Below are 23,575 nucleotides of genomic sequence, written 5' to 3' on the forward strand. Positions count from 1 at the left end.
TTATTCTTAATATCTTCATAAATATTTGTTGCTTTTACTTGAGTGGTCATTAGACTTGGGGGCACTTGCTTTTGAATCTGATTTTCCATCCATATCAATAATAGCTTTTCCATCTTCGATACAGCACCTGAATGCTGTTTTGTGATCAATGTCGATCTTACATGCGTTGATCCTTTAATATGTTCTTTTATACTTGCACTGTTCTTTAAAATAGTATTCACTGCAGAAGCAGCGAGACCTAATTCCCGTGCAGTAGATGACAAACTTTGTCAGGCTTCAGGCTTCATGCTTCTTAATCATTTCCATCTTCATTTCCAAATCAATTTTGTTTCATCTCCTAGCACTACCAGCAATTGCACTTTCTGTTCGTCACTTTCCCTTCATTGTAATAAATAAATAGGAATGAAGAGAACATTCTGAAAATTTGTGTTTTATATAATTCAAGATTTCAGTGAAGGGGAAACACATTTCACCATAATAACGTAAAAACCCACACAATTCCAGTTATCGGGATTATCACAAATGCAATAAGATCGACTTTAATACAAATTGATAATAAATTGCACTAACAGAAAAGCCCGATAAACCGGAAAGTGAAGATTGTTTTTATTGTTTTATGGTCACGACTTCCAGAAATGCTCTTTAGAAAAATATCAACAAGGGTGCTCAAAATTGATTTAAAGGAACATATGATAATGATGAAAGGGTACTGCTCCATCATAAAAATGACCTTTTAGAGAGATGAATAGCTTAGCTATATAGCAAAAATTTCAATTTCCGAGGTCTTGGAAAGAATTACCAAAAAAACAGTGTTATTGGGTTCCTACAAAATCTCGTGTAATGCAAAACTATGTTATACAGGACTAAGAACCAGTACAAAAAGGGGGTTACATTCCAAAAGCTAACAAAAATACACCATTTAAAAAAAAAAAAAAAAAACTATCAGAAACTTAATTTTTAGAGTAGTAATAACTGAAGAAACGTCTTAACTTACAAACTGTGATACTTATATGTCAGATAATATATATTCATTTAATTTTCTTCCTCTTCATCGCTGTTAAGCAAAATCTCTTCTGCAGCATCTAGATTTCGTGTACCTTCTGCTTTCTTTAAAAGTCACGAACCGCACTCTTCGAAGTCACAATTTTTTATGGTCTTAAACAAGCACAAGTTCAATAGCACAGAATATGACTCAGGGATCTCTTGACAAAATACAGTGGACGCTCACTTTAAATGATATGCGAAAACCGGAAGAATATTTTCCAGTTGGCAAAATAAAAATTAATTTACGCTTACATACATAGCTTAATTAACATATACTGTAATATGTACATACCAATTGATATTTCTGTTCACTGACCTTTTTTTTTTTGTTGTTAAATTTAAAACAGTAAAAATGATAAGCAATTAATAACAAAGAACACGGCACATACAAGTTTCAACAAACACGATATGCACAAGTGAGATACGGAGTAATGAGTTTCTGAAAATTTATTTATGTTTTTTATGATTGAATATTTCATGGAAGGGGAAACACATTTCATCATAATAACTTGAAAACCCACAGAATTCCAGCTATTGGCACTTTCACAAATGCAAGAAGATCGAGTTTACTACCCATTTATAAATGATTACACTAACAGAAAAGACCAATAAACCTGAAACTGCAAATTGTTTTTATTGTTTTATGGTCGTGACCTCCAGAAATGTGCTTTAGAAAAATATTATGAAGGCGATAACAACTAGCGAGTCAACAGCAGGAATTCACAAAAATGAATGGAAATGTTGAAAATTACATCTAACATAATAGCAGGGTTTTCCCAGCACAAAAGCTCAAAAATACCATGTTATTTTTATTTATTTATTTTTTTTTTAAGGAGCATTAGCAACTAAGGCCATATTGCTCTGGGGATATGCAGTCGTCATTCCCTGATCTTTCCGCATCCACTGTATTTGGTGTTCACGGGTTCAAACCCCAGTCTATTCAAGAAGCATGTGCTACGCACTGCTCCTCCTACCCACTTGGCTATGGAGGTGCCATACCATGTTACGCGAGCGCAATTCTCAAACTGTGTTATATAAGTACCGTGTTGTGCGAGGATTGCCACAATTTATCAATCGTGTTAGAGTGAAACTGTGTTGTAGAAGTACAGTGTTATACGGGGGTTGTCTGTACCTCCATTTATTCCTACGGGATGCAAAATACGTTTCCATGATTTTTTTAAAGTTTGCAAAGGCTGGCAAAAACTTACGTAAAGTCGAATTTACGTAAGTTAGGGAGTGCCTGTATTGTTAAAATGTTTAAGCAGAAGCAAAGGAACCATCTGAATTACCCTAAAAATTTCTGCTACCTGTATGTACAACAAAAACTCTGACGGAAAAAAACACACAGTATTACTAACATGCACGTTCTTTGTACTTTGGTTATAAAATTGGGGATCACAATAAAACCTAAGCTCCACATATGTGCAGTATTACCTGTGTCACAAATCTGAGTATGTGGCTAAGAAGGAAAATTAAAAATATATCTTTTGCTGTTCCAGTGGTAGTGGTGAGAACCACTCAACCAAACTGACAATTGCTATTCCTGCATGATAAAAAATGTCAGGGTTGTCCAGAAAAAGCAAGCTCAATTAAGATTATCACATGCAATAAGGCCTGTTCTACACAATGAAGACTTCCCAATACTAGATCCCCCAAAATCATGGGATAAAGGAAGATGAATATAGTGAGGATTATTGTGTTGTAGATTTTCTTGAAGTGTCCACTTCAAAAGATTTGGACAACTGAGCAGAAAACATTTTCTGCTATTTTTAGGCAACCGCCGTACAACACGATTTTGCTCTAACAAGATTGATAAATTGTGGCAATCCTCGCACAACACGGTACTTCTACAAAGTTTCGCTCTAACACAGTTTGAGAATTGCTGGAAATCTCGCAAAACACGGTATTTTTGAGCTTCTGTGTTGGGAAAACCCTGCTATTATGTTCAATGTAATTTTCAACATTTCCATTCCTTTTTGTGAATCCCTGCTGTTGACTCGCTAGTTGTTATCGCCTTCGTGATATTTTTCTAAAGCACATTTCTGGCGATCATGACCATAAAACAATAAAAACAATTTGCAGTTTCTGGTTTATTGGTCTTTTCTGTTAGTGTAATCAATTATAAACGGGTAGTAAACTCGATCTTCTTGCATTTGAGAAAGTGCCGATAGCTGAATTCTGTAGATTTTCAAGTTATTATGATGAAATGTGTTTTCCCTTCCATGAAATATTCAATCATAAAAAAAACATAAATAAATTTTCAGAAACTCATTACTCCGCATTGTGTTTGTTGCAACTTGTGCGTGACGTGTTCTTTGTTATTTAATTTTACAACAACAAAAAAAAAAAAAATAAATAGTCAGTGAACAGAAATATCAATTGGTATGTATATATTACAGTATATATTAATTAAGCTAGTATATAAGCGTAAATTTATTTTTATTTTGCTAACTGGAAAATATTATTCCAATTTTCACGTGTCATTTAAAGCGGGGTCCACTGTATTTTGTTTGGAGATCCCTAGGTTAGGTTTTGCGCTATTGAACTTGTGCTTGTTTGAGACCATAAAAAATAATTGTGACTTCGAAGAGTGCAGTTCATGACTTTTAAAGAGAGCATAAGGTACACGAAATCTAGATGCTGCAGAAAAAAATTGTGCTTAGCAGCAATGAAGAGGAAAAAAATTAAATGAACGTACATTATCTGACATATAAATATCAAAGTTTGTAAGGTAAGATGTTTCTTCAATTACTATTATTATAAAAATAAAGTTAAAATATTAAGTTATACTACTATAAAAATTAAGTTTCCGATAGTTATAAAAAAATGGTGTATTTTTGTTAGCTTCTGGAACGTAATCCCTTTTTGTACTGGTTCTTTGTACCGTAAAACAAGGTTTCGCATTACACGAAATTTTGTAGAAACCAAACTACAGTGTTATACGAGGGTTACCTTAAATGCAAAACAAAACCTTTCATATCATGACTATTCCTAATGCTAGGGCCTTCTTGATAAATTTTAATTGTGTTAAACACTAATAACCATAAATTTAATCAGATGTACACGGTTCCTCCCAATCACATCTTTCTTGAAACCTGTACGATGTATGAGGGCAACATAATACCAAAGCCCTCACGCAACCTGAAGATATCAGGGAGCTCCAATGAGCTGTAATTATTTATATTGAAGGAAGGGATTGAAGAGGTTTTTTTTTTTTTTTAATGATTCTGACAAGAGACCTTATTTTTTAAAATCAAATCAAAGAAAGTTGAATTGCACAAAGGCAGAAGTTACCTCAATAATCTTAATATATTTGCAAATTCTGGTTATGGGATTAGAAAAATGTTTCTACGCCCTAAGAGAAACAAAGAATGATATGAAATGGCAATATAAAGGCCTTTCACCAACAGAAAAAGCACTTGATATTGCAATTCTTGATTGTTAAAATGTCATCAGAAGGATGTGCTAGGGGGCATCATCCAACATCAGCAATGCTGTAATGGTTTCATTTGCATTTAATTTTACCCTTTGAACGTTTTACTTCTTTTCAAAATAATTTGCGAAACCATTCTGAAAGAACTTTAGGTTTGAATAATTAAATTCTTATTTAAACAAAAATTTGTATTTTGCATAAGTAAAATACATAAATACAAAGGAAGGCACTCTGAATTACAGAGGTCCTATTGTATTCAATAAACTAAAGCACATTGAATCATTTCATATGGAGTTTACTGTTATTTTTTAATATTTTATATATGTAAAATTCTGAACCAATCCTTCACTCACCATTTTATTTATATTTATTTATTTTTTTTGGTTAATTATTCTTTGAAGTTCATTTCCACCCCCCTCCCCTAAGAGAGAGTGGGGCAGGTTTTGGCACTAGGCAGCAGGGATACCCCATTTTTCTAACCATCAACAGCTGGAGGGCACTTAAGTTTAGATTCATTTGTAAACCAATCAACTAAAGAACATTTAATTAATTGATTTATAAATGAACCTAAGAGAGCAGTAAGTGAAGAAGTCATTTTCTAAAAAAATACTGAAGGCATAATGCATGTTCTTCCCTCTTAAGGAAAAGTGATGCAAGAATTCCATGATAATAGCTGAACACCTGTCACTAGATTTATCCTTTTGAAATTTCTTTTTCTTTTTGTGAGCAGTTTATTTTTGATCTACTGTTTCTCAAAAATGGTCCAGGTAAATCTGTACTAGTTTGAGCAGACAAGCACAACTAAATTAGCCAAAATTATTTGGGCTTATTTTAAAAGAAGACTTAATTTACATAACAACAAGCAATTGAGAAATGCATTGAAATTCATGGTAGAATAAATATATAGGCATATTACTGTGTAGTGTAGTAGTGAATTTATCTTTAATGTATGAATATAAAAACTATTTCAAACTGCTGCTAATTCTCTGTCATTCTAGTGACCAAGTATGGCATGCACAATGCAGTTTGCTAACCTCAAAAAATGCAATAAAATAATTATTTTACATTAAACAAGCCATACTCATTTAGAAATCAAAATACAACAGGATGTAATTCACAACCACAAATATAATAAAAATCAGGAATATGATTAAAGAAATGTGGTTGTAAGATGTACTGATAGCAATAAAATAAAGTTAAATTTACTATTCTTAGTTAATCATTACTCAATCATAGTGGGCAAAAGCAAGCTCTAATCTATATCCCCAATCTCTAATCTAACTACAGAACATGCAATTTAACCGTTAACATACCATTAACTGTTCTATTTGAATAAAAGAAACAACTAAATTTTGTAATTTATATAAACAATTTAAGCCTTTAAACCCTTTTTTCTTTTAAATCAAGCACTGTTGCTTAGAAAGACTCAGGTCATTATGTATCTTCTGTGCCAAGTGTGTGTGTGTGTGTGTGTGTGTGTGTGTGTGTGTGTGTGTGTGTGTGTGTGTGTGTGTGTGTGTGTGTGTGTGTGTGTGTGTGTGTGTGTTTTGAAAGCTAATTTTGTTCAGCAGAGTAATAAAAGTAGTTTCTTGGAGGGGATCCTTATTATCTCAGATTGAATGAAGTCAACTAACTCTGTACTAAAATCACTTGAAGTTCACTGTAATCACTTTTTCCCCTTTAAATCAAAGCAATTTCAATGATAATTGCTGAAATAAAGGGACTGTTTGCTAAATAATCATATACATATATAAAAATCAAAAATAGCATAGCATGTCAAAAGTGCATATAATAATAATAACAATAAATAAATAAAAAGTGATAAAATAAAATCTCACTCATGCTCTAAATCATAACAGTTTATAGTTTATATCCATTCTATATACAAAAGTTCCTCCAAAAAAACCTGCTATGGAGGAATGCATAGATATATATTATATTATTATCTAATTGTAATGTATAATTAATAACCCACAATCACTGTTATAAATCTGTGTTTAGCCTGTTTTCTTAGGGCAAGGATTTATGCATTCTCATAGCTGGTAATGATGTATGTCCATTGATGCATTCCTAGAACAGAAGACCATCAAACAGAATATTTCAGCTGCTGTTTGTTGGTTTGCAGCTGTCAACCATTGTATTATATGGATTTTTCAAGTAGATAGCCTGGAGTTCAATTATCTCATACTGCAATTATGTTATTTCTCTTCAGAAATTAGCACAATTACTACTTATATAACACCATGCAGCTCCACAAACTCACATCAACTAAAGAAATGAATGGCATAAATGTAAATAAGTAATGGTTACTTGTCTTACTGGCCTAAAGGTCACTTTTTTTTTTTTTTTAAATATTGAGCCTTGTGACAAATGAAAAGACTCACAAAACTGTTAAAAAAAAAAAAAAAAAAAAAAAAAAAACCACAATTTCTCCATTTTGATTGTAGTGTTAATATCATAACAAAAAAATGAGTTAGTGGCCCAACCACATCAGTTTTCTTTAACACCGTGGTAGTTAATGTATTACAAACATTACAAACAGATAACAGCATAATATAACATATTGAGTGATGTTGAATTCCATTTTTAATGGTACTGATATTTAATGGTAGTACACAAAATTATAGATATAATAATTAATTTAGATAAGTAGATTAGAATATGAGTGGGGAATGCTGACCTGTCAGATGTAGTTACAATGGAAAAAAATTGATTAAGTGCCCGCAAAATAAAAGCAGATTAAATAAAATAAAATACTACAAATAGTACTTAATGCTATAGATCCTAAGATTTTACTTTCTTCATCAAGGGTCAACAGCCAAAACCAAAGGAAATACAGCAAGAAGTAAGGCCTTTGTTTCTGATATGAAATATACGTAGCAAGTTGTAAAAAGTGAGCTGACGTATATACCATAGCCGACCCGACAGGGACCAAAATGAAAAGGAATAAGAAACAAATCAAATATAATTAAAATTAATTCCAATAAAAGTAAAATTGAATAAAATAGCAAGCAGCCCTAAGTGAATTTAAAGAAAGGTAATGTAATATGAAGATGAAAGGAAATAGTCAAAGTAGGACAACTTACTGTGGTGTCAGGTAGGAGCCTGTGAAATGAGCTGAGGGTAGTGAATGTCAACAAGGATGTATTGGCGACCAAAGAAGTTAGAAAAGTTCCCAGCATATTAATAACATGTTAAAGTAACCCCGAGTGTGTGTATATGTGTGTGTGGGTGGGTAATATGTAAAAAAGTCAAAGTAAATTTAACTTGAGTGACGGGGAAGTTGGTAATTAAACAAATGAGACATACTGACCAGTATAGGGAGAAATCCATAACTTACAAAGTAGCATTAAAAAGATTCTAAACTTTGTTGGAGACAAAAAAAGTGAGAGATAGGAGAAAAATAGCATCTCGAATATTGCTTTTGGTCAACCTAATCGTGCAAGAGAAATAAATAACATGGGGTCTAAGAACAGTAAAAGGCAATTGGAAGAAGGGGAATACAGTACTGCTCGGGCAGCCCGGGGTTGCAAACCTATACCAATAAGTACAAGCTCAGCTCACTTTTCTCTGCATGCTACGTATATTTCATATCAGAAATAGAGGCCTTACTTCTTGCAGTATTTCCTTTGGTTTTGGCTGCTGACCCTTGATGAAGAAGGTAAAATCTTAGGATCTATAGCATTAAGTACTATTTGTAGTATTTTATTTAATCTGCTTTTATTTTTCAGGCATTTATTTAATTTTTTCCATTGTAACTACATCTGACAGGTCAGCATTCCCCACTCATACTCTAATCTACTTATATACATTATGGTTGCTGGGTATTTCTGCTATTACTAGCAGTTCCCCAGGTTCATAAACCACCCCAATATATTAATGTATCTTTTCTTTTTTAATTGTTACCTTTCACTACAACTAATTATTATTATTTATACAGTGTAATAATTAATTTTATATACTTTACATTAGGTTATATATGTATTTATTTATTTAAAAGTCAAGTAAATAAAACATTCTTTTACATATACCGGGCGGTTATAAAATAAGTTTTCCTATTCAGGAGACCCTAGTGTCAAAACAGTTAGAGTTAGCGCTGTGAAACTCAGTTGGTATGTCATTTAGGGTATGTAGAAGTGATTTGTAGAAGAAAAAAAGTTAGTTCAACTCTCGGCCACCAGGGGAAAAACGGCACTGCACATATGTAAAAGTTGTTTACTTCAAGATATGCTGCTTACGCAAATGGCATTCTGTTAGATAAAAGCAGAAGGGCCAATAATAGTAATGCTAATGCAGCACTACATGAATATCAGAAACTTAAAGGTTTGCATAAGGACCTCTGACATTGTCAATGGGGGCTTCAAAAACTAAAAGAAATTTGAAGCGATCAACAGGGAGTTAGGTGTAATTCCAGGCAGGGGACAACCACGTATCGGAACGGAGGTAGTGGATGAAGTGGCGGTTGCAATGGTCAGAATGTGAAACACTACCAGTCAGTAGTGCCAGAGGCATGTCAAGAGACTTGAACCTTCCTTGGCCTACTGTACGTAAAGTGCTTTGAATAATTTTACGCTGGTTTTCCGTACAAGATCCACATAGTGCAAGAACTAAGGTCTTGTGATCCACAGCAACGAATAGCCTTCTTGCTCTACGATTTGACTCATATGGAACTTGACGATACATGGGCTCAAATGATCTTGTGGTCCGATGAGACACATTTCACTCTTCATGGGGCTGTAAAATGCATAAAACTGCTGAATATGGGGAACTTCTCATCCATCTGCTGTGCATGAAAGACCACTACAAAGTCCATACATAACAGTATGGTGCGGAATCACAGCAGAGTTTATAATTGGACCATTTTTCTTTGAAGTGTCTACACCTCGTGGCCCCATAAGGTGTACGGTAACTAGTGCACGGTACTGCGCTCTTCTAAGAGATCACATTATTCCTGCTCTGCAAGAAAGGCAATGCTTGGAGACTGTAGTGTTCATTCAAGATTGTGCCCCACCCCACATTGGTCGACAAGTGAAGGAACTGCTCCGTTTAACATTCGGAAATGATCACATTTCTAGAGACTTTTTGCAGTTCTGGCCAGCCTGATCAGCAGATCTCAATCTCTGTAATAATTTCTGGCTATGGGGAGTTTACCGTGGCGGCATACAAAAGCTTGTTGATTTGAAAGCAAGCATTAAACATGTAGCCAACATCCACAATGAGATGCTATGTGAAACTGTATCGCATAGAGTCCTCCGTTTTCAGAATATCATCTCAAGTGAAGGAAAGCACATAAAACAATATCTGTAGATTTCTAAGTTCTGATATTAAAATCTAATCCCAAGTTAAGTATTCCATCTCATGTTTATAATGCCAATTTCTCCCCTGATGGTGAAAATTTTAACTAATTTTTTTCTTCCACAAATTGCTTCCCTATACCTTAAATGACATGCCTACAGATTTTCACAGCACCCACTATCTCTAACCGTTTTGACACTAGGGTCTCCTGAATAGGAAAACTTATTTTATAACCACCCAGTATATATATATATATATATATATTTTTTTTTTTTTTTTTGGCTAGATAAATGTCAATAATGCTATACAGGTCGAGTGGCAACAGTAGGAATCATATTACCTCAAATGAAATATATATGTAAATTTCTCAACTATCCAAAATAATTCACTTACTCCTTGAAGCCTGGTTTCCTTTTCTTAATTCCTTTACTTGCATCTGTTCCTATACAAACGAATAACCCCAATTAATTAAAAATACTAAGGTAATTCAAACTTTAAATATTCAAAAACCAACCTAAGCACAATTAATAAATAAGTCACATCTCATACTTCCAATATTATATGCTACTGTTAGCAGCTGGCTGTAGTCAGGTGGCACAGTAACAATTGTATTCCTTGATTCACAGATTGCACTCATTAACTGAGCACAGTGTGTGGCTTTTGTAAAAATGCAGAAGTCACCAATCCTTCCGCCATATGGTAATTCAAGAGTATAAGAATATTTATTATTACTTTTACAGAGTACATTCACTTACAAATCACAGGAATCAACATATGAACCTCGTTAATTTTTTATGCACCTTGATAAAATTCTTACCAGCAACATACACTGTTTGTTGCAAGAAAGCACAATATGATAAAAAGCAATATTTGTAACTTAGTAAAGTTATAATACAACAGTAATTGTAAGTAAAAATTTACTAAAAAGATTGTGGTGCATTTTTACAAATTACAGTGCAAAGTTAGTTTGGCTTATTTGCCTGTTATTTTATGAGGGACAATAATTTATGAAACAGGCTGTCACAGAAGTGTCATGTAATTTCTTTGAATGTAGTGCAATACATACCAAGGCAAATTATGTTAACATAAAGTTCATTCTGGCTGTGAGCATCAAGATTACAGCATTTTACTAGGCAAAATCTGCCACAAACTCATAAGAGAGAACCAGGTAATTCTGGTTTTCATAATTTTTCATAGGTTCAAATTGCATTAGTTATTTTATAATTTCAATATTATGTGACTATCAACATATATATCTCAGTTTTGAGCTACATGCATATAAACACATTTTTCCCCCAGGGATGGCATCAATACAGAAATCAATTAGCCAGAATCTATTCACAGTTTAGCACCAACCTAACTTTTCTTCTTTGTTTCTCCACTTCTGCATTCTGGAACAACCTTTCTTCTTGTCTTTCCTTAGAATTACAACTCAGAGAAATTTAACCCAATATCAACACCTTTCATCCGGTTTCTCTATCCATTTGTGGTACAACAGGGTCCATTAACTTCTTGCATATGCAAATGTTAAGATCACCATTAAAAACAACAACAAAAACTTTTGTCTATGAAGAAGCACATGTGAAGCAGGATTCGATGCAATGGTGATAGTAAGTTCTAATACACCCTCAGATCTGTCTTTAGATATTCACTCATGATCTCAAACATATTGGCCAATTTCAATAAGCACGAATGTCATACTAATTAAAGTATCAGGCTGCTGAGATGAGGTACTTGCGTAGAGTGGAACAGAAGACAAGATGAGACAGAGTCCACAATCAAATTATACAAGCTGCATTGAACATAATTCCACTTCAAATGCAGATCTAAGAAGTCCAACTTTAATGGTGTAGCCATGTCATCAGAATGGATGACAACCGGTTTCCATGTTTGGCATAGGAAGCCAAACCCCTGGAGTGCAACCGGGGGGGGGGTTGAAATGGGAAGATAACATCCATAGTAGCATGGCCAAGAGGGGAGTGGCCTGGAGACAGCTCAGAACCACTGCTCGTGACAGGAAAAGGTGGCAATCTCTCTGTCTCTGTAAAACCTCAACACCGGCTGGTACAAGAGGAGTGAATAAGTAAGTCATTAAAGTACCAGATTATAAATTATAAAGTTTGTACTTATTTGCAGACTAGTGTGTAATCAAGTTATTGATGAAATTAGGCAGATTATGAGATGTCTATTACAAAGTATGAAAAGAAAAACAGCAAAGAATTCTATGCTATATTAACAATGGAATATCCAGTGTTAATGAATATTAACAAACTCATATCCAGTGGATATGAAAGGTTATAAATAGCAAGGTTATAGTGCGCCAGGAAAAGGTTACTTCGTCTAAAGGTGCATACAGTCATATAAATAAATAAAATCAGTACAATGATAAAAGCAAATTGTATATTTCATATAAGTGTATATATATTGATTGACTTTAAAAATTTAAAAACTGCTGACACATTGTCGTTGTCATTTAAAATCTGACTGGGTGTATATGGTCAGTCAGATGGGTAAAAGCAGTAAAACGAGCATTTATAAAACTGGTACAATCGCATAAAATGTGTTGGAAGGATACAATGGTGTCGCATTGCTCGCACATAGGAGGGTCATCAGCCCTCAGCAAAAAGGAGTGTGTCACATGACAGTGTCCTATGCGGCCCGAGCAAGAACAGCTTCCTCTTTGCAATCCCTACGTAAGCTGGACCGCTAAGGATGGATCATAGGCTTAATTCGACATTGTTTGTTTGTAGTAACCAGGCGATGCCACGAATTGTAGGTTGCTATGGATCACTTGCCTGTAGTCTGTATAGGGAACTAACAGGTCAAGATTATCCGCCAGGGCTGCCGATTTGGCTGCAGTGTCAGCCAAATCATTTCCTCTAAGATATGAATGGTATAACTATTGATGAATCTGTACAGATTGCTGATGGATAAATATTTTGCATCTACATTCATACATGATGTTTTTAGAGACGGGTATACTATGGATATGCCTCCATCGACTATTACTGCAACTATGAAGAAAGCTAATAAAATAAAACAATTGAAGCAAAGTGGTGGGTAAAATTTTTTGGTGCCCGGAACCTAACCCTATGATTTCTGATTGACTCCGTTATACAGGGTGATTCACTACCAGTGCGACAAACTTTCAGGAGGTGTAGGGGACACAAAGACGAATCAGAATCACATAGCATTGCAGGGTACGAAATGCCTTCATCATGCGGGAGGTCGGGTGAACAAAGAAACAAAGAAAAAGAACAGAAACAGCAACTCGTTAGTGTAACAGAAATCATTTTAATGACAAGTTTTCATTGGCAAAAAGCCATGCTACAGAAGCTGTTCGAAAGTTTGACCAGAAGCAGTCACACAAGCTTCACAGCGCTGCCGCATGGAATCCCTAACGTTCTGGAAGATTCCTGGCGTGTCTTGAATCTCACCGGCAGCTACAGAGATGCAAGCGACGAGGTCTTCAACTGAATCAATGGGGGGTCTCGTACACCAATGTCTTCATTTGACCCCAGCAGAAGAAGTCCAGACATGATAGGTCCGGCAATCTAGCAGGCCAATGAACTGGACCACCACAACCTATCCAATGCTGTCCAAATGTAACGTTTAGGTGTTGACGGACGTCATTGGTGTAATGTGGGGGAGCCCCATCATGCTGGAACCACACTGAGCGGCGCAACGACTGAGGAACATGTGCTTCTTCAATAAGTTCGGGCAGGACTTGCTGTAGAAAGATCAAGTATGCCCTACCGTCCAGACGAGGGGGCAGAAGGTACGGTCCAATGAGGTGGTCTCCAACAATGCCGGCCCAAACACTGACAGAGAACTGGCGTTGAGTTGCACGTGTTCGCGTACCATGAGGGTTCTCCAAAGCCCACAAATGGGCGATATGTTGATTGAAGGTTCCCTCTCTTGTGAAACTTGCCTCATCTGTGAACAATACGGACACAGCAAATGCGCCGTCTGCTGCACTCTGTTGAAGAAACCAAGTAGCAAAAGTCCTCCGGAGTGGATAATCCGCAGGCTCCAATGATTGGAAGCGTTGCAGATGGTATGAACTCATTTGGTTTGTTGACAGTATCCTCCATACAGTGGACTGGGAAATACCCAATCGTTAGCCTATCGCTCGAGTACTCGTACTCGGATTGCCTTCTGCAAGACGTAGGACATTCTCCTCATTGTCGTCCTCATCGTTCGTTCCTGATTCATGGTACCTCTCGTGAAACAACGAATCTCACATAACCTTCTGTGCACACATGCGAAAATCGTATGATAAGGAGCACGCCTGTGCGGGAAACGTTCCTGGTACAAGCGCAGAGCGGCGCACCGTTACAGTCTGCAGCTCCATACGCGAGGTGCATGTCGGCCAGTTCAACGTTTGAATACTCGTCCATCCTACTGCCTCGGGAACCGGTTCACAAATGCTGACTTCCAGCAGGATCGCTGTTCACGTGACCTCCCGTTCAACATCCTCTACCGCATGACGAAGGCATTTCGGACCCTGCAATGCTATGTGATTCCGATTCGTCTTTGTGTCCCCTACACCTCTTGCAAGTTTGTCGCACTGGTAGTGAATCACGCTGTATAAAATATTCCATTAGCCCCGATTCCATTTGTGCCTGTCCCCCCCAGGAACCTAACCCCGACGTAAATCGAGGGCTACCTGTATTTGAATTATGCCTTTTCTACTATTTATGAGTACACTATCACTATTCTTCAGTTTCAGTATTATTTGTCTTTCTATTACTGCTGATTTAAATCCTCTGTTTTTCCTTAATGCTTGTTCTACTTTTCTTGTGTTAGATTTTCTTATGTCCTCTCTGAGCCTCTTTCTAATGGCTTTGCATAACTCAGTATACTCAATTTTGTCCTTGTCAGTATTTATCTTGCTCTTCATTTGTCATCTTCGATTCATCACGACGAGTGTTTCTTGACTAATTTTTTTCTTCTTTGGATTTCTTTTTACCTATAGGTTTCTCGGGCTTTCACTTCAGAAAGTTGTATTCCTCGTCAAAGCCTTGGTCCTGAAAGGTCCGCAGAAGCTCAAACTTGTTCTTAAGTTCCAGTACATACTGCTCTTTCTCCTCTTCTGTTATCTCAAAGGACTTTGTATTATTTACTTGAGCCAGTTTTTTCCTTTTCTTTTCTTACATCTATATCATGTGCATCTTACCATTCAGTGATCACATCCAACATTTATCTTGTTCAGGATGGTAACATTATTCATAATAAATCTTCTGTTAGTGAAGAAGAGGTTGATTTCATTAGTTGTTAATCCATTTGGGCTCTTCCATGTCCACTTTCTGTACACCCTTCTCTTGAAAAAAATCTTCATTACTGACATTCCTTGAGATTCTGCAAATTCCACAAGTCTTTTACCTCTTTCATTTCGTTCACCAATTCCAAAATTTCCTATAGTTTCCCTTTCCGTACTGTTTTGTCTCTTTTCAACCTTAGCATTGAAGTCCCCCATAATAATGGTGTAGTGAGTTTTCTGTTCATCTAGAAGTCTGTCAATTTCGGTGTACATTTCTTCAACCACTTCATCATCATGGCTCGATGTAGGTGCATATATCAATATAACCTTTAGTTTGTACCTCTTAGAAATCCTGAGTAGTAGTCTTGACACCCTTGGTGATGTATTTTTGAATTCCAAAATATGGTTTTTTATATCTTTATGGACCAGAAAGTCAACTCTACCTGTGCTCTTTCCCTGTTTCCATTGGTTCCAGCATATTTCCACTTGATAAACTTATAAGTGATCCATTTCTTCTTCTTGTTTCAGCCAAGCCAATGATATTCCAATTTATGAAGTATATGAAGTTATGAATTTAGAATATGAATAACAAGAAGTTATGAAGTACAACTCCATAATATGAGAGATGCCTGATGGTGTGCATGGTTTAATCTGAAAGATATTTCTTTGGCTAAATGCAAACACATCATTTCTACTATCACGGTAGTTTTAATGTGATATTGTATAATGTGAATGTAGTTTTAATGAGAAATTGTATAATGTGAAGGTAGTTTTAATCTCATATTGTGAAGGTATTCACAATATTTCACAATATGAGATATAATTAAAACTTAAAACACTGCATTAAAACTACCTTGGTAGTAGAAATGATGTGTGTGCATTACCCATGCATAAGTAAACTCCTCCATACTCTTAGATATTTAGCCAAGAAATATCTTTTAGATTACACCACGCACACCATCAGGCATCTCTCATATTGTGGAGATTTACTTCATAATTGAGTTGTCACTATTGCAACAATGGGGTACCTGCCCAACCACCGAAGAGGGGCCAAAAAGCCTTGAAACAGTGTCGTCCAGGTGGTGGTAATCGCTGAGACGAGAATAAATAAACAATAGTCTTCTCCACAGGTGAAGGGTTACTTACTCAAGGTTGTGCAATATCATGGCACCAAATTGCAAAGGTATTCACAATATGAGATATAATTAAAATGATGCATTAAAACTACCTTGGTAGTAGAAATGATGTGTGTGCATTAGGAGTTATCGGTTGATACAACTACAGCTCATCTCAGTTGCCCAAATTATTTGCTATATGATTCCTTTCGCCTCAAAGGTGGTACTTCTGCATATGTCTGTTCCGATATTCCCTGTCAGAGACTTGGTAATTTGAAATCTCTTCTCTTCAATCTTCTCTGGCTTAAAATCTCCCTACCTCATTGTGTCAAATTCATCTGTTGCCTCTACCCTTCTCCTAACTCCACTAATCACTTGGAGCTCTTTGACTTCCTCTCTTTGCAACCTGGCTTACTCCAGTCCAACTTTCCTAACAGTGAGGTAATTTTCCTTGGTGATTTTAATGTTCACAACTCCAGCTGGCTTCCGTTTTCTAGTCACACCGACCCAGCTGGTCGAGATGCTGAGGCTTTTGCAATTACTAATGACCTTCCACAGATTGTTCATTTACCTACAAGAATACCGAACAATCCTAACATTACAGCCAACACGCTTGATCGTTTTCTGACAAACAACCCCTCTAAGTACACGGTCAAATTGAGTGGTCCTTTAGGCACCTCAGATCACAACTTGGTGATTGTCTCTTCTCCAATGGAGCCTATATCTCATGGCTATTCCCACCCTCATAATGTTTGGCATTACAAGAATGCAAAATGAAATGACCTGCGAGATTTCTTTTCTTCTTTTCCTTGGTCGGACTACTGTTTCGAAACTTCTGATGTCAACGTTTGCTCAGATCGTGTCAGTGAAATTATTCTTTTAGGAATGGAATCCTTTATCCCACACTCCACTTTAAAATCTCATACTTTATCTAACCCTTGGTTTTCCAATAAATGTGCTAAGGCCGTTCAGGCAAAGAATGTTGCATATCGTAATTGGCTTGTTTCCAATTCTTCAATTTCATTTTCTGCCTACACCAAAGCTTGCAACAATTGTAAAGCAGTTATTAATCAGTCCAAACTAGATTTTGAACAGGCTAAGAGTAGAAAACTTGCTTCTTGCCCTAATCGTAGCCAAACATTCTGGTCTCTTGCCAAAGCTATTGGCTGCAACTTTAGCCCATCTGTGCTCCTACTGCTGTCAATACCAGATGGTTCTGTTGTCACTTCGGCCAAGGATAAAGCTGATCTGCTAGCATCCCATTTTTCTTTCAACTCGTGTATTAATGATCTTGGTAAAACACTCCCACCATTCCCAACACCCTACATTCAATGCCTCCTGTGGACTTCCGCCAAAAGGATGTCAGAAGGATTTTGACGAATCTTGATGCTAAGAAAGCTCCAGATCCAGATGGTATTTCTCCACTTGTTCTCTTCTCAAAACCGGTGCTCCTGAACTTATTCCTGTTCTTTACTGCATTTTTTCACTTTCTTATTCCAAAGGTGTTTTTCCTTCAGCTTGGAAATTTCTCATATCCAGCCAGTTCCTAAAAAGGGTGACAAATCCCTCCCATCCAATTATCGTCCTATTGTAATTACTTCTACTCTTTCTAAAGTAATGGAGAAATCAATTAACTACCAACTCTAACACTACCTAGAAACCTTCCATCTGATCAATGATCGCCAGTATGGATTCCGTCAGTGTTGATCCACTAGTGATATTCTGGCTTATGTTACCCATTTATGGAAAAATTCAATGGAAACGTTCGGTGAAACAAGCAGTTGCTCTTGACATCTCAAAGACGTTCGATCGTGTTTGGTATAAAGATCTTCTAAACAAGCTTCCATTTTATGGTTTGCCAACTGTTTTTTGTAACTGGTTAACCAGTTTTCTTTCTGATCGCTCACTGAAGGTGATGGTAGCTGACTCTCAATCTTCTAACTTCTCTACTAATGCTGGTGTCCCAAAAGGTTCAGTTCTTTCCCCCACTCTTTTCCTCTTGAATATTAATGACTTTCTTCCTTTGACTGGAAATCCTAACCATAGTTTTGCCGATGATAGCAAATTGCATTCCACTTTTCACTTTCCATTTTGAGAAACCTTTACCTGCTCAATCAGTTTCAGCTTCTTGAATATTCGCTACCAATTCTTTAATTGCTGATCACCAGGTAATTCTCCAGTGGGGCAAAGACAACTTAGTTGATTTCAATCCTTCTAAAACTCAGTCTTGTCTTATATTTCGAAAAAGGATTCTTCTGCTCCTATGCTTATCTTTGGTGACACTCTGATTTCTAGCCAAGTTGATATATCTATTTTGGGAATTATCCTGACTTCTAATTTCTCTTGGCACAATCACATTACAAATATTGCTTCCTCTGCATCCAAAAAACTTGGTTTTCTCTTTCGCTCTCAGTGTTACTTTTCTTCCAAACAGCTGTTCACTCTGTACAAATCACAAATCTGCCCTACCATGGAATATTGTTCCCACATCTTGGGCAGTGCCCCCAAAACCTCTCTCAGGCTTCTAAATTCCATTCAGAAGAGGGCAGTTAGGTTAATTAATGACTCATCTCTAACTGAGTCTCTCCACTCGCTGTCTCCTAGACGTACTGTTTCTGCTACTGCCTTTTCTACAGATACTTCCATGGGCACTGTTCTTCCGAATTGGCATCTATAATTCCTGCTCTCTCTTTCAAAACAGTCCAAACATGTGCCGCCACCAGCCAACATCCATTTTCTGTTCAACTTCAAATCCACATAACCAACTTTTCATCTTCCTCGTTTATCCATTCAACTGTCGTTTTCTGGAACAACCTTCCTTCATACGTCTTTACTGAAAATTACAGTCTACAGAAGTTCAAGTCTAATGTCAACAAATAATGTCTCAACCCACAACCCAAGCATGGTACTAATTACTATAGGTTCTTCTAATACCTCTCGTGTTTGGGGTTTTCATTAAAAAAAAAAAAGGGATGCACTGATAAGCAAATTGGCCAATTACTGATTAATCGGCCTTAATTTATCGGCTTTCACATATGGTTCATTAGTTTATATGATTAATGTACTCATAATATGTTCTTATTGTCACTCAGTTTTTTCAAGATTCTTCGCGATATTGGTAAAATCAAGGTAGATGTATACTGGGAGTAACACTTCCGATGAAAATGGGAGACAAAATCTGAAGCAAGATAGCAATACATCATTTCATTAAATTTCTAATTTAAAAAATAACTGTGATTATCATCATTGCACACTGCAACTAAAAGGGTATTCGAGATAGGAAGGGGACAGATGGTCTCTCCGAGGCAAATAAAAGTATGCTAAAATACATTATTTTATATATTTTTGATTATTTTATTCCTATGGCTATTATTAATTCATATTAAAATCAATCTTCCCTATACAGTTTGTATGAGATAATAAATCTGTGTCCCTTTTTTAATCAATCATGGAATCATGAGAATGCTGTCGAAGAGCTCTCACCAGGAAGCACATTTTTCGCTTTCCTCGCTGCAATATGATCTGTAAAGTGCAAATTAAAATTTACATTATGATAGAGGACTTCATTCGCTACAAAAAAGTCCACCACAACATATATCTCCGAGTTATACTTTCGAAGATATTAATTCAGGAAGTTCCCTGTTTTCGTGTCGAGTGTCTAAAAATCTCACCTAAAAACTAACATTTCTAAAGTTCTAAACTAAATGTAATCAATTTTTTTCAGATTTTTAATAAGAAAAAAGTTAATTTTTTTTATAAATAATTGTCAATCACCCTAATAGTACCAAGTATTGTGTGGAAGTTTTTAAGGTAGACCCAAAAGATACAACTCTCTGCATATGCAGTTTGTGTGATGATAGCATACCAAGGGGAGGAAAAACAGCCAAGACCTTTACAACATCTAATATGATGAATCATCTTAGGAAGTTCCATCCTCAAGAAATAGCAAAGGAAACAGAATCAAATAAATTGAAAAGGACTTGTACAGAAGCTGGGTGTTCAAGAACAGGCAACAGCATTTTTGAGACTCCTACTAAAGAACAAGCTACCTTGGAAGCTGTATTAGCAAAGAAAAAGTTATGGAATATTAATGATCATAGGGCCAAAGAGATTCACTACACAACTGGAGAAATGATAGCTGTTGATCTAAGATCAATGATCACCAGTATGGATTCCGTCAGTGTTGATCCACTGGTGATATTCTGGCTCATGCTACCCATCTATGGGAAAATGATAGCTGTTGATCTGCAACCATATTCTTTAGTATCGGACATTTGATTTCAAAAATTATTAAAGATCTGTCCCAATTACAACATCCCAGTAGAAAGTATTTTACTGAAAGTATTATAACAGATATATTTCAAAAAGTGAAAACAAAAATTCAAATATCTCTTGAGAAACTCAAGTAAGTCAAGTACATTTCTTTAACCACAGATATTTGCAAAGCTAGAACAAACAATTCCCCTTTTTTGAGTGTGACAGCTCAACTGGCTTTTATATGATTTTGAACAGCATAGGGCTGTACTAATCATTGCTACTTTTAGTGGCTTCCATACAGCTGTTGGAATCAATGAACAGTTAAGCAAATCTCTTGACGATTTTTATATTGGGCAAATATGGGTTCATTGTAATGAAGAATATATAATTACAACTAGTAGAAATATTGTAACACAGATTTAAAAAAAAAAAAAAAAAAATACATTAATTCAAGCTGTGTCTACACATTGGAATTCAACACATTACAAGCTGGAAAGAAATCTAGAGAAACGAAAAGCTCTTGTGACATATGCTGCGGATAACAAAATCCCTACATTAAATTCATACCACTGGATTCTTGCTGAGAAAATAGTTCAACTTTTAAAGCCATTTGAAGAAATTACTAAGGAATCAAGTAAGAGAGAATCCACCATTTCCATGATCATCCCAACAATTCAAACTATTAATTTGTTTTTATCTAAGGCTATACAAAGTAATAACTTTGGCAGAATTTGCACCATAATTGAAGAACTTAGATTTTCAATTGACAAAAGATTTTCTACTTATTTGGAAAACAAATCTTTGTGTCTATCTTCTTTCATAGATCCTAGATTTCAGAAAAGCGATATGGAAGCCAAAATAAAGGAATGAGTATTAGAATCTGTGGGCAAAATGAAGCATAAAGGAGAATTCAGAAAAGATATTTCATGTTCATCCAGTTCTGAAGAAGATCAAGAATCCTCAAGTGACAATGCACTGACTTTTTCAAAATTGTTTCGTGAATTAGTTTCTGCTAAGACGGAGAAGAATGAAAAATCAGCAATATCAAAAGAAAAGGAATCAAAAACAGAAAAGAACAAGTATTAATTGTACTTGCTCAAGAGAAATGCATCATTATTTGAATTTACTATTACTACCAAAAACTGATGATCCTTTCTTGTGGTGGAAAAATTTACAAGAAACCTTTCCTCTTTTGAGTAAATTAGCTTTAAAATATTTAAGTCCACCACCTTCTTCAGTTGAAAGTGAAAGAATATTCAGTATAGGTGGAAATATATATGAGCATGCAAGAAATTGGTTATGCCCTGAAAATGGAGAAACTCTTATGTTCCTACATTATAATTTAAGAGTAATGGAATTTGATTATATTCATTAAAACTGTTTTAAGTTATTTACTTTTTTAACTGTTCCAAGATAGAGGGGTGAAGTGGAAGTGGGTTTTTTTTTTTTGGCTTGATGCTGCATAAAGTTCAAAAGCTAAGCATTTGTGTATCAAAATTATTTAATTTTTTGTGTTTTTGTATTAAAGATGTGTTTATCAAAGTTATTTCATTTTTGTTTTTTATTAATGAAGCTATGTGTTTAGCATTAGTAGAGGCATACGATGCAAGAAAGCAAGCTTATGCAACATCAGCCAAAAAAAACACCCCCTCTCCCATTTCACCCCTCCATTCGTTCCCAAATGCCTGTCCAACTCAGCCTTAAATTTATTTAAGCTATTAGCTTCCACAACAAGAGATGAAAGCCTGTTCCACCAATCAACTAATCGCTGGCTAAAGGCAAATTTCCACACATCTATTCTACAACTATCTTTCCTCAATTTGAAATTGTGCCCCCTCAGGTTCTTAGTCAGAGCAAGAGGAAGAATCCCATCAGCATTCAGCTTGCTCAATCCATTCAAGGCCTTATACACCTCAATCAGATCACCTCGCAGGTGCCTATTCTCCAGGCGCTGTAATTTGCAGTACTTAAACCTTTCTTGGTAAGAGCACCCTTTTATTCCCTTCACCAATCTTGTTTCCCTTCTTTGTACTCGTTATAGCAATTCTACAGCCTTCCTAAAATGAGGCCTCCAGACCTGACAAAGTACTCTAGGTGTGGCCTGACCATTACCTTGTATAACGGGATAATCACCTCCCTGTCCCTGCTAGCAAAATTCCTATATATCATTGACAAGACTCCTCCATAACCTGCCCTGGCAGCCCATCATGGAGTCTGTCATGTCATGGAAGCCGTCCGTCATTTATCAAAATTACTATTTCATTTTTTGTGTTTGTTGTATCAATAAATAGTCAAATCAGCAGCCAGACACTGAAAATGAAGAAAGTGAAGAAAGTAAAACTATTGCTATAATCCAATCCACTGGCAAAACTAACTGATGATTCTCTTGAAAGAGTTGAAATCGCAGAAATATAAGTGAAAATTAAATTTAATGAGAACCGATTAATCAGCAAAAGAGCCGATACGGCCGATTACCTACTGATTCAGAGGTTCCCAAACTGTCTCAGTTCACGGTGCCCTTACTGTCCCAGTAATTTTTTCACGGCACCCCTAGGCCAAAAGAAACACCTAACACAATAGTTTTCAACCTTTTAATATATATCTATATAATAATTTTATTCTTATATAGAGGTATTAAATAAAGATCAATTATAGATCACCACAAAATTAAAAAAATATGGTACAATGGATATTGTACCCTTTTTTATAATGAAATAAATATATAAATTTCAAAAAAATAAAAATAAAATAATAATAATAATTTTAAGTAACTTAAACCCAAATTACATGGCACCCCAAGAATGTTGTTGCGGAACCCTGGCTTAAAACCACTGTACTGATTAACTGGTGCATCCCTAGTGTGCATCACTGATGCATAAGTAAACTCCTTCAAGTAGTGCATATTTATGACATGTTCACTTCTAAAAGCACAATTAGAGAAGAATTAATAATAGCATAGAATGGCAACTACTTGCATTCACAACAGTGCCTGGGAGAATTTGCAGCCTTAGAATTAAAGGTAAATTCCATAACGTGACCTTCATTAATGTGTGCACTCCAACTGAAGGTGCAGATGATGATGATGATGTTGCAGATGGATTTTACGATGAACTCCAGGCTGTGTGTGAAAGAATTCAAAGACATGATGCTATTATAACTCTCGGTGAT

General features: G+C 35.8%; 1 protein-coding gene across 2 annotated transcripts in view; it reads right to left on the reverse strand.

The window, feature by feature from the left end:
- Positions 1–23,575, reverse strand: part of tgo (Aryl hydrocarbon receptor nuclear translocator homolog tgo) — a 535,800-nt gene that overhangs the window by 483,418 nt on the left and 28,807 nt on the right. For both annotated transcript variants that reach the window (XM_090371458.1, XM_090371450.1), the window contains exon 2: positions 10,166–10,214. In XM_090371458.1, coding sequence (XP_090227584.1) covers positions 10,166–10,214 — 49 coding nt within the window. The remainder of the gene's footprint in view (positions 1–10,165; positions 10,215–23,575) is intronic.

This window comes from Mastigoproctus giganteus, chromosome 1 (genome assembly GCF_048544385.1).
Source record: "Mastigoproctus giganteus isolate SK-2022 chromosome 1, ASM4854438v1, whole genome shotgun sequence".
Classification (NCBI taxonomy): Eukaryota; Metazoa; Arthropoda; class Arachnida; order Uropygi; family Thelyphonidae; genus Mastigoproctus; species Mastigoproctus giganteus.